Below are 19,461 nucleotides of genomic sequence, written 5' to 3'. Positions count from 1 at the left end.
TTTTAGCCATTCTGAGAGGTGTGTAGTAATATATCATCCGTTTTAATTTGCACTTCCGTAACAATGTATGATATTGGACATGTTTTCATTTGCTTATTTGCCATCTGTGTATCTTCTGTGGTAAGGTATCTGTTCACATCTTTTGCTAATCTTAATTTTCTGCTTTTTGAGAATATTGAGGGTCAGGGCCTATTGAATATTTGATTTTGGAAAGTCTTCCAATAACAATTTGCTTCTTTTTTCATTTATTTTAGATCATAACCTCCTTTCCTCTCCCACCTTCTCTCCTTCCTTCTTGCCACCTAAAAATATTTATTTTTATTTTTATTTTCTATTTATTTATTTAACTTATTTTTCTTTATGGTTGAGTTTGAAGTTTTACTACAGTTTAGTTTTTTTCTTATTTGGAAACTTTAATTTTGCTAACTAGATATGATTTTCATGATCACATTTACATCTGATAATTATAGTGATACTGATATTTCATTTTCATTTTTCTACATTGAGCATCAATATTTTCCACAGTCAACAAAGCTGACATCTTATAATCAGCTAAGGGAATGGTGGACTTTAGTGGCTCAAGAGCACAGTAGTGAAATGACTTTGGTTTGCTAGTCGGTACTCATTCCATTAGTTTGATGACCTGAGGGTCATCTTGCCTTTTGGATAGCATCTTGAAATTGTTACTAAGGCCTTAGAAAAATGGTGGACCTCATATCTTTAGTATTACTTAGCAAGGTAGTATTTTATAACTATTTTAAATACACACTGCCTTAATGCATGTGTCTTTTTTTCACCTTCTTTCCTCCTACAGTCACCAGAGAAGAAAGGAAAAGAAGCAAATACTGGTTTTGGTGGGCCTGTTGTTAGTTCTCTGTATCATGAAGAAATCATCAGGTAATTTCTCTTCTGGTTTTTGATAATAGAGATACATACATCTAAATGTGTATATACGTGTGTGTGTGTGTGTGTGTGTATTTTTAATTCTGAAAACTTCCATCTGTGAAGAACTTTTTCTTAATATGAAACTAATTTGGTGGTATCTCTAGTAGTATAATAAATAGGAAAGAATTTTTTAGGTATATTATCTTTGAAATCAGTAAGTGTCTGAGTCAGTGCCAGATAGTAACTTTTCGCACCACATCAGTAGTTGGTAGGGCAAGGTTTTTGTCTCACACAATCTAAAGCTGTGGGGTTTTGTTGTTGGTGTTAGTTTTCCTCAGAATACCTTATTTCTTTGTGTGTGTGTGTGTGTGTGTGTGTATATTTGTGTTTAGGTTTATTCACAATACTGATAAAAATGCCATTATCCTTTTTTTTTTTTTTTTTTTAGTATGGCTCCAGTCTGAACTGAAGTATGTAAGGGAAGGTGTTGATTCAGTCCCATGAAGCTTATACAATTTCTAAATATGTTTATGTTCTTTTTTTAGAAAAAAAAGTTTAAAATTTTTTGTTGTCATTGTGAAATTAGCATTATTTCTTTTAAAGATTAAAAATCATGTTGAGTATGAAATGGTACACTAAAGAGAATATTATGGAGGATTCTCAAAAAGTTAAAGAATTACTGTATGATCCAGCAATTCAGCTTCTGGTTTTATATGCAAAAGAATTGAAAACAGGATCTCAAAGACCTATTTGCACACCCATGTTCATAGCAGCACTATTCATAATAGCCAAGAGGTGGAAGCCACCCAAATGTCCATCGACAGAAGAATGGATAAACAAAATGTGGTATATATACATATAATAGAATCTTATTCAGTCTCAAAAAGGAAGGAAACTCTGACACAGGCTATAGAACATGGATGAACCTTAAGGACATTATGCTAAGTGAAATAAGCCATTCATAAAAAGATAAATACAGTATGATTCCTCTTATATGGAGGTATCAAGAGTAGTCAAATTCATAGAAACAAAAAGTAGAATGGCAGTTGTCAGGAGCTGGAGGAAGTGGGAAATGAGGAGTTGTTATTTAATGGGTGTAGAGTTTCAATTTTGCAAGATAAAAATTTCTGGGGATTGGTTGTACAACAATGTGAATAACATTACTGAACTGTACACTTAGAAATGATTAAAATGGTATGTTATGTGGGGTTTTTTTAACCACAATTTTAAAAATTCTTAATGGTCATCTTGTATTATTTAACAAGGATCTTACATTTTATATGTTATGTATAAAATTTCTTTGATAATATTTCAGCACTATGTGAAAATCAGGAAAAGGATTTTGTCTGCTTTAAAGTCATGTGACACATTCTTCTAAGATTTTTTTGTCTTGGCCTTATTTTTTTAAGTTATCTAAATTTTAGCCTTCTTATATATTCTGGAACATATTATTAAGATATGAAACAGGAAACATGAATGTGAACCACTGAAAGCCTTTTAACTATTACAAACATTAATTTTGCCATTATTAATAGCAAATCAGAAATCACAGCACTTAGTCATTTTCTTATATTCAAGAAACCATTTTGTAATTAAACTGAATTCCATTATAATAAACTAGATCATGATAAAAATTAAACTGAAATGTTGGATTATTTCAGTAAAGGATCAGATATGATCCCTATTGTTTCTGAAGTATAAGAATGCAGTTGCAACAATGAATATAGGCTATTTGTTGACGTTTATGTAATCAAATTTTGCTTGTACTTAGGTGAAATATACCTGGTGTTTTATTTTTCCAAGAGGAAGTTGTGCTTTAACTGATGTTAATTGCAGTTTCTTGGCAGAATTAAGTTCAGCTGAGGTGAAAGTGACAGGTTTTAGAGCTTTAGAAAGGTTAAATGGTAAACTTAGGTGAAAGGAAAAGTTCTGTAGAACCAATGTTTTTAAAAAGAACACTAAAAAAGTATTTTGTATTTATTTCTTTACTTACTTTAGAGAGGGGGAGAGAGAGCATGAGCAGGAAGGGCAGAAGGAAAGGGAGAGAATCCCAAGCAGGTTCCACATGCTCAGCATGGAGCCTGACCGGGACTTGATCTCATGACCTGAGCTGAAATCAAGAGTCGGATGGTTAACCAACTGTGCCTCCCAGGAGCCCCTAAAAAAGTATATTGAAGGTTTGTTTTGGGTATTTTAATATATATAGTCTTCTAAATTTTTTTTAATTTTTAAAGATCAGGAAAATCAGTATCTAATAAACTCATTTAATAAGGCTTGGGCTCCATTGTTCTGGCAGCTTTCCTGACTAATGTGCATTGTAGGTGATAAGGTAAGGCCCATTTTTGTTCTATTGTAAATGTGCTTGAGCCAAGGGCCACTGGGGCCAATTCTGAGCCTGTTTTGGTTCTGACCCTTATTTCTACTCTGTCACAGAAAGTGACAATATAATGTTATAGGTACAGATCTCTGTGTTAATATTCTAGAGCCCTGACACCAATTTTTTTAAAGATTTTATTTATTTTAGAGAGGAGGGGAGGGGCAGGAGAGGGACAAGCCAACTCCGTGATAAGCGCAGAGCCCAACGTGGGGCTTGATGCGGGTCTGGATCTTACAACCCTGAGATCATGACCTGAGCCGAAATCAAGAGTCGGCTGCTTAACTGACTGAGCCACCCCAGTACCCCCTGACACCAGTTTTTCATTATGAAGCTGGTTAATTGTTCTGTAGTGTAATGGAGGAGATGTAGTGTGAGGCTAATTAATATAAAATACTATGAAGCCAAACTGCCAGCATTCAAATGTTGGTTCCACCACTTAACTAGCTCTGTGACCATAGACAAGTTACTTTATTTGCAAAATGGGGGTAATTATATTACCTTTCTTATATGACACTTAGGTGGATCATATGAATAGTATACACAGGCATCCTAGAATAGTATCTAGCACAAAATAAGTTACTATGTAACTGTGAACTTTTATTAGTATTGTTATTCAACACAGAACTCCCACAGCAGGGACCCAGAGCACAGGGCTTATGTTAGGAGCTAAAATCACATGTTGGTCTGGTTCTAGAATTTAAGTACAGGTTTTTTGCTTTTGCAAGAGAAAATGGAAAATAAGAAAGGAAGAGCCAGTACTATTAGAATCTATGTTTGGAACTATAGAAACAAAAGAGTGACAAATCTTTGAACTCACAGACAGTTGCTCTAATCTTAAGATCAGATGTGTTTCATTTATACTGCAGATGGGCAGAAAAAGCTCTGATTAATAAGCATAGGGCTTTGCAAAGAGTCAAATGCTTCTGCACTACATATACTGACTCACTTAACAAGAAATCACTTTTGGTGACTTGTATGCTTAGAAGGTTTTATCTAGAAGTTGACACATAAACTGAGAAATTAGGGCAAGAATTAAAAATACAATAAATGAAGCATGTACAGTGTCCAGTCTACCCTGCAATAAGATTTGGTCTTCCCTGTTATATTTTGTAGTTTGATGCTATGTAATCTATCAGAATTTTATTAATCCCACTTAGACAGGCAGCCATCTGGACCTTCTCTAAGCAAGACCAGACCAGCATACAACTAAGATGATTGATGGGCTCTGGAATTGATTAGTTGTTCTGTGAGACAAATGAACTGTTTTGGCAGAAAATACCAGAGGTCACTGCTGTGGTCAGACACAAAAGCCTGTAGAATTTTAAAGAGATGCTTTCATCATTGACTTATAAAGTTAAAAATTTTTAAACAACATTGGATTTTGAAAATATTTTATAAATATCTTTTGATTGGCTGCTCTTTAGTTCTGATTATGAAGTGGCATAATATAAATATAATAAACTACAATGAAAGTGATTATGCTTTAATTTTGTATTTTTGGTAAAAATATGAACTGGAATGAAAGTGTAAAAGCTTATCCCTTACACATAAATTGTACTCTAAAATTTTCCTGAAAGAGGTGTAATTGGAGAAAAAGCTACATATATTGTTTTATTAAGTGATTTATAAAATCAGACGGTATAAAATTCCATTCAGTTATTTATTCAAAGCTTCACATTGTTAGATAGCCATCTGTTTGGACAAATCCATGTAAGACTCCAAAGTTTCAAGAGTATGTGTTATACATATTTTAATTTTAAAATTTGAATATTTGGATTTTTTTGCTTTCAATTGGCTAAGTCGTTCTGGGATACTACTGTACCATTGATACCGCTTTTCTCAGCACCAGAAAGATTATCCTGCTTCCCTACATCTGTTTGGCTGGTAGTAGTGAAATGCTTTCCTATTTCACTGTGTTGCCCATGATCAACACTGTGTTAACACTTTGGTGATAGGTGATAAATTGGATGACATATGTCTTGTTACATTCTGGTTATTCTTTGAGGACTACACAAGTGTGTATAGGCAAGTGGGCAACTCCCCCTTGAGAATCTGACTGCTCAGAATGAACTTGAGTTATGGATTTATTCAGCCTGTAAAACCTCAGCTGGCATAAATAATTGAGAAAGCAAAGGTTTTTCTGTGGTGCATACCTCAGGGACTCATGGCTCCCTTCCTCCTCTCTACCTCCCTTTCTTATGAAAATGATCCCAGTTGCACTCCTAGATAATAACACACCAAGCAATTAAAAGCCATGGGTGGCTGGAGAGAGGAGAAAAGGTTTAGTTAATGAGCTTTTCCTCTTCCAGTGCCCAGGAGAGCCTTAGGAATGACAAGGCGATTAAAGCGAAGAGATAATTATAGATTATGTGAAAATGGGTCCCTTGGGACAAGCAGGTCTTGCCATAAACAGTAACTGTTGTAAGAGTCTCCTGGCTCTCATATCCACCCTTTTTTTACGTGCTTTATTTAGCTCCTGTGTGCTCAGTGTCATGATGCCAACCAAGCATCTAGGTAGATCCACCTGTTTGTAGATCAACAGCCCTTTCTGACCAAGGGGTCATTCCTCAGCAAAAACCATCATCCTCTCCTCCTCTCTCCTTTTCTTCTTTCTTTTTTCTTCCCCCTCTTCCTTTTCCTCACCTTGTTGTCTCTTTTCTGTCTGCCTCTCTAATCTTATCCTTATCACTATATAGTATCTGTGAAATGCTAGACACTTAGACTCATTTACAAAGTTTTTAGTGTATGTTTGTGTGTGTGCACATATAGATACATAAAGTTATGGTACACTCTATCCATTATAATAAAAGGTATGTATATATTATACATAATATAAATAAATGTTTTCCTCTGTTAAAATGCTTTACAGACATACTTAAAGGAAGATATTTTAAAAGTTCAGCAAAGATGCTAGAATTGTAAGTCATCTTCTTAACTCTCATTTAATTATTATCAGCTGTTCTCTCAATACTGAAAGCAAGCAATTTTGGTTCATTTCATTGCCTTTCAATTTATGAGAATTTTGCTGATTGCATTGTATATGGTAATAAATGCTTGGTGTTTGTCGAAGTTGGAATTCTGTGTGAAAAAGGCATTATAACATTAATTACATGGTTTTATTTATAAATTTTACCCAATATAAAATGTTATGTAAGTATTTTACCAGTATTTTATGTAAAGTATGTCGTTCCTGGGTCTCTTATGTCACATTGGTCTACGCTCTCTCTCCCCCTCATTCCTAATATATCAGAAATTCTGTTTCTTCATGTTCCACAATAATCCAAATTCATCTAGTTTTCATTATCACCACTATCATGCCTTTGACAATACTGTCACTGCTCTTAAACAATCATCATCTCTTGGCCAGGACAGTACAGAATGGATTCCTTCTTCCTTTGCTGTTTCCTCCGGATTTATAACTCATATCATCATATCACTCTCCTGCTTAAAGCTCTTTAATGGTTTCTCATAGCACTTAGGATAAAATCTAAAATTCCTTAACATGTCTCACAGGGCCCCTCATCATCTTATCTAATGCCGTTTTCCCCTCACCTCCCCCTTATTGACGCCGTTCCATCCACATTGGCTTATTTTTATTTCCTTAGAGGTCCAATTAATAGTTGTTAGATGAATTAATTGATAATGTTATATAAGGGTATATGAGGAAGGACCCAGCATACAACATATATTGAAATCTTAAGGTAATAATACCAACTAACATTTATTGACCATTAATTATATGCTCGTTACCATACTGCATGTGTTATATATATTATTTCACTTAATCTTCAGAATGATACTATGAGATGTAGGTATTAATATCCCTATTTTACAGATGAGGAAACTGAGACTCAGAGAGGTGAGGTTACTTGCCCAGGGTCACATGATTAGTACTCTGCTGTTGCTATACTATACTGCTCCTGAGATGGTTAAGGAATCCTTGTGTTCTGCAACTAGTGAAAGTAATTTCGATAGTTGTTATTACATGAACATAATGCATATTTTCCATTTAAACTTTTAAATCCCTTTTCTTCCATCTAGTGTTTTTTAAAATTTGCTTTACTGGTAAAATTAGAAACTATAGTCTTTCATTTATCAGTATACTGATGGTGATGCTTCTTTTGGATTAATTGAATTTATTGATTTTAGACTTACCTTAATGTTTGAAAATGTATCTCGGCTCTATAGAACCTGTTAGCCAAGAGTTTCTATAGATTTTTCTGATGTGGCCACTGGTTTTCCAGGGATTGATCAGAATTGAAATACATTTTTTCGTACAGGTATTTAAAGTATCAGAAATTTTCAGTCAACTATTTTAGAGTTAAGCAGGTTTTAAGAGGTAAAAATGCATTTTTAGTAACTACTGTCTATAAATTATGGCTAGATAACTTTTCCAGAATAACAAGTTATATACAAGAAGTACTTGGGATATTGATCTTTCCTTTGTTATTGCTTCCTTGCAAAAATGTGAGAAAAATACATTAACAGCATATTAACAACATAAATAAGATAAGAAATAAAACTTTTTATTTGAGGCTTTTAAGAATTTTCTAGGGGTGCCTGGGTGGCTCAGTAGGATGAGTGTCTGCCTTCGGCTCAGGTCATGATCTCAGGGTCCTGGGATTGAGCCCTGCATCAGGCTCCCTGCTCAGTGGGGAGTTGGCTTCTCCCTTTGCCCCTCCACTCCCCACTCATTTTTCTGTCAAATGAGTAAAATCTTAAAAATAAATAAATAAATAAATAAATAAATTTTCTAGACATAGAATTAAGTATGCTATACATATAACCCAGTTGAAAATAGTTACAATTTGGTGGAGAAGACATTGCCATTACTGCATAACAGGAAGAGGGAAAACTAACTTGTTGAAACCAGTTGCAGATATAGTAGCACTCTGAGTGGGAGGATTATGATTCAATGTATATAAATTCTTTCAGTCATTCAGTTGTCCATTTGGCACTGTGTATTTTGAACCTACTTTATTTCTTCATTGACTCTAAAACACCCCTGGTTTTAGAATACCGTTATTTAAATACCATTAAGAAAAAGATGCTGCTAATTAATTGTAAGGTGTTACAGATTATAAGATTCATCAGAGGGGCGCCTGGGTGGCTCAGTTGGTTAAGCGACTGCCTTTGGCTCAGGTCATGATCCTGGAGTCCCGGGATCGAGTCCCGCATTGGCTCCCTGCTCAGTGGGGAGTCTGCTTCTCCCTCTGCCTCTGACCCTCCCCCCTCTCATGCTCTCTCTATCTCAGTCTCTCTCAAATAAATAAAATAAAATCTTTAAAAAAAAAATAAGATTCATCAGAAATGTTAAAATATGAAAAAAATTGTGTTTTAGAATCAAGGAAATATGGTAACTTAATGATCAATTTCTAAAGGTCTTTTTTGCCAGTTAGGATTTCAGGAATTATTTTAAGAACAACACTACAAACAGCAACAACAACAAAAGCACTTTCTTAAGTGCCTTGATCTGAATGCTAGGCTTCTTGAGCATAGTTACTGCCCCAGCATTGTTTGCCTTCTCAAGGGCATATGACCAAAGTATCTCAAAAAAGATGTACTATTTACAAGATTTTACCTGGAAGATCATAGTATAGATTCTCATTTATGGTCTTTGTAAGATTGAGATTCGAAAACAGTGTTTTACAAGGTGAAATTTAATATCCAAAATTTTAATTAGATATTAATTAAAAGTGGGGATTTTTGATGTGCTAGGTATGACAGCTCTATTTAATTCTTCAGTTAGGAGCTGACTTTACCTATTTCCTTCTCCCAAATAAGCCTTACACCAGCTTTGCCAAAAACCTTTGAGTAAGAACAAATTTTTCCTGTTCAGGAGAAAGGCAACTGTAAGCAAAATTAAAATATGCTTATATAATTTTTTTTTATATTTGTTAAGTTAAAACATGCTTTTTTTTAAAATACAGAGTATCTTAATTTCTATGTAGACATTTTATCTCAGCTCCCAAAGTATTGATAGTTTAGTCATATCAAAGGTTATATATAGATACATATAAAATAAAGATTATACATTTACATATAAAACATACATAAAGGTTGTATAAAAAAGAATCAGCATTAGACTTTGGGCTTTGTATTTGTCATACAATGATAGAATGTTGGTAATCTAGTCAAAATGAGATCAGTGAGATGACATCATTATTTCCTTACATTGTATTTGGACAGAATAACGAGTCTTTACCTTTCAGATTGACAATTTTTTTTTTTAAGATTTATTTATTTATTTTAGAGAGGGAGAGAGAGAGCTTGGGAGGGAGAGGCAGAGGAGGAGGGAGAGAATCTTAAGCAGACTCCACACTGAGTGTAGAGCCTGATGTGGGGCTCGACCTCACGGCCCTGAGATCACGACCTGAGCCAAAACCAAGAGTTGGATGCATAACTGACTGCTCCACCCGGGCGCCCCCCCAGATTAACAACCTCTGACCATACATTTGTCAAATAAATTAGGAACTTAAATTCCTGCAAAGAAGTAGTATTCAGCAACAGTACTCCTGAATTTTGTAAGACAGCCAACAGGCTTTCATTTTAGAAAGACTGGCTCCTAAAGAGCTTCACAGTGTCTTTTCTGTGAATTTATGTTCATTCTTCAATCTCAAAGATCTAGAAAAAGATACATACTCCAGGGACAGAGTAGCAATAATAAAACTCATTTGAAACTGAGGTGTAAACTAAAATACCAAAGGCTGTATCTTTGTAGTGAGACAAGTGCTTAGGTACCCTGCATACCCTCGGTCTGAGTATTGAGGAACCCAGACAGATTAATAGTTAGATGACTATTTGTGAATATGTGAATAGAAGGTGAACCATTTTCTGAGAGTTGCTTTAGCCAAGGTCCTAATTGAGGCCTCTTGAACAAACTGTCTCCCAGTAGAGAGATACCTCAGAATGCTTTTTTTTTTTTTTTGTCTCAAATTAATTCTTTTGGTCACAGTTCATAATTGGCCTCACTGACTTTTCCCCCTACTATGGTTCATTTGCTAATCATACCTCCTACTTGAGGATAGTTGCTTTTTCAGGGTTTTCTGTTTGTTTTAGATATGCTGAGGTTAGTGTCTGAATCAAGTAGCTCTTTGGATCTGTATCTGGTATCTCTCATTTATTTCCCAACACCCTACCATAGCTAGGTCCCTTGAGCACTTCTTTTTGTTGATGCTTTTCCTTTTCTTTCTATTCTTTGGAATATTCTTCTTTCTATTCTTCAGTAACCCAGCTGGGTGGTCAGTTCATTCTTCAAAGCTAGCCTATAATGTCAGCTCTTCTGTAGTGCTTTTATTTGACCATCCTTAGTTGATTAGTCCACTCCTTATTTTGGGCCTCTACTTTATAGAATATTGGGCTAGTTTGACACTCAAAGCAACTTTTTGCTATTGTACTCCCTAAGAGAATTTTGGAAGACTATATTCTCCTTTAAAATCTTATGATAACATCTAAAATTCTTATTTAAAAGTTTAAGTATATTACAAAGAGCATAATTTCTGGTATTTTATAAATAATGATATTTTAAATCTTTTAGATGAATCTAAATACTCTCAATGATAATCCATTTTTTAAAATACATAAATATACTACCATTGAGAGAAACTGGGAAAATGGTATGCAAGATCTCTCTGTATTATTTCTTATAGTTGCATGTGAATCTTTAGTCGTCTCAAAATAAAAAGTTTAACTAAAATAAAATCCTGATCTTGGGGCACCTGGGTGGCTCAGTCGTTAAGTGTCAGCCTTTGGCTCAGGTCATGATCCCAGGGTCCTGGGATCGAGCCCCGCATCGGGCTCCCTGCTCCTCAGGGAAGCCTGCTTCTCCCTCTCCTACTCCCCCTGCTTGTGTTCCCTCTCTCGCTGTGTCTCTGTCAAATAAATAAATAAAATCTTTAAAAAAATAAAATAAAATCCTGATCTTGATTTAAAAATACATGAACAAGGGGTTCCTGGGTGGTTAGTCGGTTAAGCATCCGACTCTTGGTTTCTGCTCAAGTTGTGATCCCAGGGTCGTGAGATTGAACCACTTGTCAGGCTCCATGCCCAGCGCGAAGTCTGCTTGAGTTTCTCTCTCCCTCTGCCCCTCCCCCACTCACGGTCTCTCTCTAAATAAATAAATCTTAAAAAAAAATACATGAACAAGGTCTTTAACAGAAATTTTACATCATTCCTTTTTCTCCTTTTATTCTACTTCTCCCACACAATTTTATTTTAAAGTAATATATTTTGTGTAATCTTATCATACAATCATAATTCTCTGTAACAAAAATATGTAAGTTGGACTTCTTTAAATTTAATTTTCTATAACCCAAAACTTTATGCATTAAATCTTTTCCCATTTGAGTTATCATTGTTATTGTTTCTATACAGCTGATCAACATACATCATAAATATTGTTAAGTAATTATTAAACATAAGTAAAATTTAATTGAAAATGTATCTTAATGAGATGAATGAGGCTTTTAGAAATAGTTTAACAAATGAATTTTTTTTTTATTAAAATGAGACAGAGTATCAAGTCTGTTGTGTTTTATTTCAGCTCTTCCATCCTCTAACCTTAGCTATAGAATATTTCCCAACACCAGTTTTTAACGAGAATTGTCCCTTTGTTTGGTACCAAGGAAGGTTTTATATCTTGGGATAGTCAACCTAGGATTGATTTTTTTTTCCCCCTAAACCTTTCCTAGTATATTAGTTACAGAGCATTTCTAAGCAAAAGAGTAACAGGTTTAATTAATAGTCATTTGCTAAGTCTTAGCAAAGTCTTTTTTTTTTTTTATATTTCTTAGAAGTATTGCATAATAAGGAGAGAGGCATATGCCTTTCTGATATAACCTAGGAGGGGAGTGATCAGAACAGAGGAAAATTTGAAAAGGACAATGGTGATGAGATAGTTACCACAGGAGTCTCTCCAGGTAGATCAGTTAAGGGAAAAAAAATGCATTTATTTACAAGTTGAGCTGAAAATTGATTCACTTAAAATTTTAATTTTTTTTCTAACTCAAGTTTTTCATACCTGCATATCCCTTTAAAGGTCTTTGTGTACCTCCACAGAGCACAAAGGTACACATTTCTTAGTTTGAGGAATTATATGTGTTTATATTTGTGTAAGTATTGGCTTACTCTATTTTGTATTTTCTTTCATTCAGTAAAGAATTTTTTCATTGTCTATTTACTGGCATACTATTTTTTTTCTGATTGAGAGTTTAATATATAAATTGAAATATTTATTGAATGTATCTCTCTGAGCTAGTCCCATAAAAGCATTTTTTCTTAATTCTACAAAAGAGGTGAAATAGTAGCTAATGGACTCTAGGTGCCTTGCTGTGAAGCTTGTTTGAAATACTCTTTTGATAGGAAAATACAATCTTCATTGAAAGTGGTACAGATAACATTTTTAGGAGTATGCAAGGATCTGTTCTTCCTGTGGTTGATGAATGACAGCCATACTTAACACCACTCCTCTCTTCCATAAGGATGTGTCCTCATATTTCAAAAGAATTTCAAAGAAAACCAGTGCGTTTTTTTTCCCCTTCAGATATACAATTGTATTTTCTGTCAATTTCAGAAAATTTGGAGTAGAGAGATAGACTGTCTTTTGCTAGGGATAATGTGGGATATCTTTGAAGATAGTATCTTGGTCGTAACTCTTGCTTATCCATAGAGAATGGATATGGTAATTTTATCACTCAAATTCAGCAAAGAGAGGGAGAGAGATAATTGGCTAAAAATTGTAAGAGAAAGGAAGATAAAGTGAGAAGATGTGAAAGAGCACTAACATTTGTTTAAGCTCTACTGTATTTGGTAATGGTTGAATTCATTTGCACGTTTTATTTAAGGTAAGTATGGTTATAGAGGGAAAGATTTCCTACAGAATGCTGTATTAACAGGGGAATGTAGACAGGAAAAGAGAATTAGATTTGTAAATTGTACATAATCTTGTTGGAGGCAAGAGATGTGGAAAGATGTTGCTCCAGATGTTTCTCCATTTTGGACACTAGGTGGTGACATTGTATAAAGACAGCTTGGTTGCTGGCAGGTACTAGAGTCAGTCTTGGAGTGGGGATAACTTAGCAACTAAACTTAAGAGTATCACTTATTTTTCTTTTTTGTCTTAGTCACTTAGCTTTGTGGCACATTTGTGGTGATTTTACTGAATTTCTTTTTTATACTTAATTTACATTGTATATTGTACCCATAAGCAGCATTTTGAAAGTCCTCTATGTGCCTGACGTATTTAATGGTGATAAACAACAGATGATGAACTGGTATTCAGATGAAAAAAATGCCCCTGCCCTCCAAAATATTCATATGCCCAAATAAAAATAATTTATATAAGTGATGCATAATACACATTGAAAATATGAAATATATTAAATAAAAATTTAAGTAAGTTTGTACTGTATTTACTCTTTCACTGGTTAAGGCCTAAGTATATATACACATTTGGGATTCAGGAAGAAAGACCTCATAGATTGAGAAGTGTCCTCCCCATCTATGAATGACCCTTACTCATTACTGGGTAAGGGTAACCTGTATCCAAAGGATCCTCTTTACCTTCCTTTCTGTGCCCCACCACCAATTCTCCATTGATTTCAAGTTTAAAACAACTGGGGAATAGTGCATTTTTTGTTACAATTCAAAATGATACAGTCCTTTCTCTTGCAGTTAGAGTTGCTGCCTCTTAAATTAGAGGGGCCTTTCTTACTGGATTGGATGAAAATAAAGGGTCCCTATTATTCCCAAGTCAGAATTTTTAATACACTTTCACAGAAACAGTGTTTTTTGTGAGAGTTAGGTATAGCTAAAGTGGTATTACATACAGCCTTAATTTTAAAAGTCATACTTGTCCATTCTCAGACTTCTCTGTTTTCTTTCAGAGTAAGTGATCTGGAAGAGCATTTTCTCCTCAGCAAAATGACCTTTTCACATTCCTTTTAAACCTGTTTCTTCTTGGAAGTCTACCTCATTTTTTCCAGCTGAACTCTGTACTCTTATAGGCCTTTTTAAAGATCCATCTTTACTTTATGTTAATCATATATATTTTTTTCTCATCCCAACTGTACTGTACATGTATTGAACATAAAGTTTCTTGTTTATCCTTACATCATCAACAGAATCTTGCCCAGTGTCTTGCATGTGTAGGTGCTCAATTAAATACACCACACGCATAAGGAAAGCTTAGATGGTTAATGCCAAAGTGGGGTGTTTTAAGTTAATTACCTCTGAGTGAAAATAGCTTTTTATAAGGTATAAGGTATTTAAATTGGCTTTTAAGATAGAAGGACTCCTGGGGTGCCTGGGTGGCTCAGTTGGTTAAGCAACTGCCTTCGGCTCAGGTCATGATCCTGGAGTCCCTGGATCGAGTCCCGCATCAGGCTCCCTGCTCGGCAGGGAGTCTGCTTCTCCCTCTGACCCTCCTCCCTCTCATGCTCTCTGTCTCTCATTCTCTCTGTCTCAAATTAAAAAAAAAAAAAAAAAAAAAAAAAAAAAAAAACTTAAAAAAAAAAAAGAAGGACCCCTAAGGCCAATAGCTTTCATTTCTGATGAATGGAAGCTATGGCCCTGCAGGTTATAAAACATACTAGTATAATTTTTGGAACTCAAATTGCATTCTTTTATGCCTGTCCAGAAGATGTAGTCCACATATAGAACGGTTTCTTTGATAATATTCCAAATTACTGATCTTTTTGGGAATTACTGTTTTTTTTGAGACTCTTCATTGAAGCTCCCATACTCCCACATACATGCAACACACTCAGAAAAATGCACATACATTTACACAATTCTGTATACTATTTTTGAGAACTCATAGACCTCATGTTAAGAACTTCTGCATTAGATTCTAGAATAGACTAGCTGACTAGTCGAGATGTGGCTTGATATGATAGAAAAATGTACTATATACAAAATCAGTTGATCTGAGTGAGTTCTAGCTCTTGTTTTACCTGTGATAAATGTGATGCCATTTGGCAGGTCATATAATCTCTCTTTACCTGTTTCTTTGTGAAGTTGTTGGAAAAGCGTGAATGAATGTAGTCCACCAATATACTTAGAATGGTGCTGGGTATAATATGCTTCCCAGTTTTTGTTCCTGGTCTTTGTTTCTAATATTTCATGAAAGATTTCTGAATTTTGTGATGCTCTATCTTTCCCTTAAGAAAATTGCTTTCTGTTTTTAAGAAAATTACATTAGTGTATATGTGTATGTATGTATATATGTGTGTGTGTATACACACACACACACACACACACTATTTTAAACTTGGGTAGCAATCAACTTATTATGTTATCCTGTAAGACAAGTAGTAAGCTGTGCCCTGATCTTTTGAAACCTCTGTATAGACAATAGCAAATAACCTCGTTATTGCAGTGCTGCTATTGAAAATTGAGTCAGGACATCTGTGCCTGTCAGTGTGTAAAAGGAACTGGGGGGAGGAAGAGGGCTGAGAAAATCTACTCAAGGTGTTATATCAGTGTACCAGTGAAACTTGTTAAAGCAGATGAAGCTTTTCCCTATTATAGTTGCTAAGAACTTTAGTCTTTAGATTTTGGATATATTATGTCTTATGGAAAATCCATTATTGTTCATGTAAAATTCTTTATGAAAACAAATTCCATTGATGTTTGTTAGCAGTAAACGGGTTGTGATAAAAATATGTAACTTTTATGTATTACCTAGTAAGACAAACACTTTTTATTTTTACTCTAATTAGGGAAGAAGACAAAAACATATTTGATTACTGCAGGGAAAACAACATTGACCATGTAACCAAAGTCATCAAATCGAAAAATGTGGATGTGAATATGAAAGATGAAGAGGTATGGAAAACATGCCTTGTTAATTATTTTCTTATGCTTTGTTATTCTGCCCCAGTGCTTTTTTTCAAAATGGCCTATGAACTACAGCTCAAAGTATAGTATGGTTAAGATTGTATCAGAATATCTATATGAGATAGTGTTACCCAGTTAAGATACTTTTTATGTATGTATCCATCCGTTTATGTTGTGTAAATTACTAGCTGGAACTTGCTGCAGTGGAATAACTTCTGTTTCTTCACAATAAAGGGAGAGACTGTTAGCCTAATAAATGAAATCTATAGGTAATATGAAAATATTTATAAATAGTTTTAGTGTCTTCTTTCATTATACTTTAAACAGGTATATTGTCCTTTGCTCAGTGAATATATTTCTAGAAAACAATGTGTCCGAATTTTGATAAATCCATTCTTTTTCTTTTTTTTAAGAGAGGAAGAGAGAGAGATAGGGTGGGGCTGGGAGGGGCAGAGGGGGAGACTCTCAAGCAAGCTCCACACCCAGCACGGAACCTGATGTGGGGCTAGATCTCACAACCCTGAGATCATGACCTGAGCTGAAATTAAGAGTCGTCCCAATTGAGCCACCCAGTCACCCTGGTAAATCCATTTATTTATTTATTTATTTATTTATTTATTTATTTATTTATTTATTTATTTTCACCCTGGTAAATCCATTCATTTAAATGTGGGCCTGCTACGTAAAGTTAGGATTCTATACTAAATTATTTTGTAAAATATATTACTTTTTATTTTATTTGTCTTGTGAATAAAACTGTTCACATTTTGAGCTTAAACTGTCCCTGAATTATAGTTGTTAAATAGGGAGCAAAATTTACTAATTCAGTTTTACTCATTTTACTCATTCTTTGATAATGCAGTGAAAGATGATCAAAATGACTGGAAGGTGGCAATTGTTAGGAAGAAGACATGCAGTGATCATAGATAATGTGTGGAGTAGATAAATAATCAATGTACATATTGATAGCTCTTTATACAGGTTAACCCTTAATATTATCTGATTGTTAGGCAGTGTCTTTCCTGTAATACATTGTCAATGACATCTGGAAAGACTATAATTCTGTAGTATAGGGGGACCAGTAATAGTGTTTGTTCTCCCCTAAGTAAAGAAACAAACAGCTAAGAAAGATGTAGCTAGAGAATAGTAGAAGCCAGATTGGGAAATAATAAAACCAGGTCTTTTGATCCAACTAGGGTGTTTTTTTGCCTTTCAGGATTAGAATACATTTCCCGCCCGCCCCCCCAGTAAATCAGGTGTTACTGCTTCCCTTGATTTTATTGTTGTTTTTTATTTTTGTACTTGGGAGTTAAGATTTTTATAAAATTAATACATGTAGGTAGTTGAACAAAAATCAGTACTATAAGTCTTCTAACAAAAAAGTATTCCCTTACCTGTACCCTTCTCATATTGATTCTAGCTCCCTTGAGGCAAAAACTTTCAGTTCTTCTCGTTGTTTCTTTTGCAATTTACCTGCATATTTCTTTTTTTTTTTTTAGATTTTATTTATTTGACAGAACACAGCGAGAGAGAAGGAACACAAGCAGGGGGAGTGGGAGAGGGAGAAGCAGGCTTCCTGCTGAGCAGGGAGCCCCATGCAGGGCTGGATCCCAGGCCCCTGGGATCATGACCTGAGCTGAGGGCAGATGCTTAACGACTGAGCCACCCAGGCACCCCCTACCTGCATATTTCTAAATAACATACATGTATCTCTTGATTTTTCAACTTTAGCCATTATTGATTTTCTTTTCTGCTATATTAGGATTTATTATTATTATTTTTTTAAGATTTTATTTATTTATTTGAGACAGAGAGAATGAGAGAGAGAGAGCACATGAGAGGGGGGAGGGTCAGAGGCAGAAGCAGGCTCCCTGCCGAGCAGGGAGCCTGATGCGGGACTCGATTCAGGGACTCCAGGATCGTGACCTGAGCCGAAGGCAGTCGCTCAACCAACTGAGCCACCCAGGCGCCCCTATATTAGGATTTAGATGTTTTACTCATATTCCTCTCTCCTCTTCCCACCCTCCTAACAGTTATGTCACAACATTTAGTTTCATTTTCTGATTGAATCTCTACAGAATCAATGTTAAAATATTATTATTATTTTATAATTAATTATAATATAGGTGTAAAGTAATTCTATTATTATTTCTATGTAAATTATACTCATTGCTGAGCTTTAGGTGGTACTGGGTGTACTAGTCAGCTTTTGCTGTTAGCCACATTTCCGTGGTTAATAACTATGTTTATTTCTTGCTCATATTTCAAAAGGGTTTTGGATCAGTCAGGCTCTGCTATGTTAGCTAGCCTTGTTTGGGCGCAGTTCATCTCAATTTCATGTATCTTCTCATTTTCATTCTGAGGTCCAGTCTCAATGGATAGACACTGTCTGGGGCAGAACTAAGGGCAGACTGAATCAGACCCCACAAATACATTTAATTTAAAGCTTTTGCTTAGATGTAGCATGTGTCACATCTACTCACATTCCTTCGGCCAAAACAAGTCACGAGGCCAAACTCCAAGTCTGGATGGTAGGAAACCTCTTCTGACAACAGGGAAGCAATGCGCAGGTGGGAAGGAAATGAATAATTATGTAATTATGAATAATATAATCTACATGCCGTGGTACAACATTCTGTTTTTCTGAAAGCTAATCCTTACTTTTTTTGTTGTTTTTATGTTATATCTTCTATGTTTCTATCATTAATTCTTTCCTCAAATTGCCCAACAGAGGTCTTCTCTGTGCAGTCACACACATCAGGTAATCAATCCCGTACTGTTTTAGTGATGTCCCTTCTGGAGCTCTCCTTTCTTTTTCTCTAGTCTCAACTGGGTGCTCTCTGGGCCTGTTGTATAGATGTCATCCTGGGATTATGCTTTACCACTGTCTTGGGAATTCCTTTCCCTTCTCTCCCTGTTTTCTGGATCCTGGGTCTTTTATTATTTATTTCCTTGTTTAGATGAAGTGTCTCCTCCAGTAGCTTCCTTTTTTTTATTTATTTCCCAGTTTTGATGGAGCATTTCCTCTAGTAGCTTCCTGAGAAAGGTAAATGTTTTGAGATCTTCCGTGTTGAAAATGTTTCAATTAGAGTTTTGGGCATATTCCATATGCTCAATAAATATTTGACAAACTAATGAATGATTAAATGAATGAATAAGTAGGAGCAGTATATCATAGGGGTGCCTGGGTGGCACAGTTGGTTGAGTGTCTGACTCTTGGTTTCAGCTCAGGTCGTGATCTTCGGGTCATGAGGTCGAGCCCCATGTTGGGCTCCATGCTTAGTACTGAGTCTGCTTGAGATTCTCTCTCTCCCTCTCCCTGCTCCTCCCTGCTCCTCTCTGCTCCTCTCTCTCTCCCTCTC

General features: G+C 35.2%; 1 protein-coding gene across 1 annotated transcript in view; it reads left to right on the top strand.

Moving 5' to 3' along the window:
- Positions 1 to 19,461, top strand: part of ACBD6 (acyl-CoA binding domain containing 6) — a 218,702-nt gene that overhangs the window by 71,229 nt on the left and 128,012 nt on the right. Inside the window, 2 exon segments of the mRNA XM_064594185.1 lie at positions 815 to 897; positions 15,982 to 16,087. Of these exon segments, the coding sequence (XP_064450255.1) occupies positions 815 to 897; positions 15,982 to 16,087 (189 nt within the window).

The sequence above is a fragment of the Mirounga angustirostris genome, unplaced genomic scaffold (assembly GCF_029215605.1).
Source record: "Mirounga angustirostris isolate CCGP_5_RB_7025 unplaced genomic scaffold, mMirAng1.0.hap1 SCAF_6, whole genome shotgun sequence".
In the NCBI taxonomy this organism is placed as follows: Eukaryota; Metazoa; Chordata; class Mammalia; order Carnivora; family Phocidae; genus Mirounga; species Mirounga angustirostris.
The sequence above is the reverse complement of the archived record's forward strand: the minus strand, read 5'-3'. Positions and strand labels throughout refer to the sequence as shown.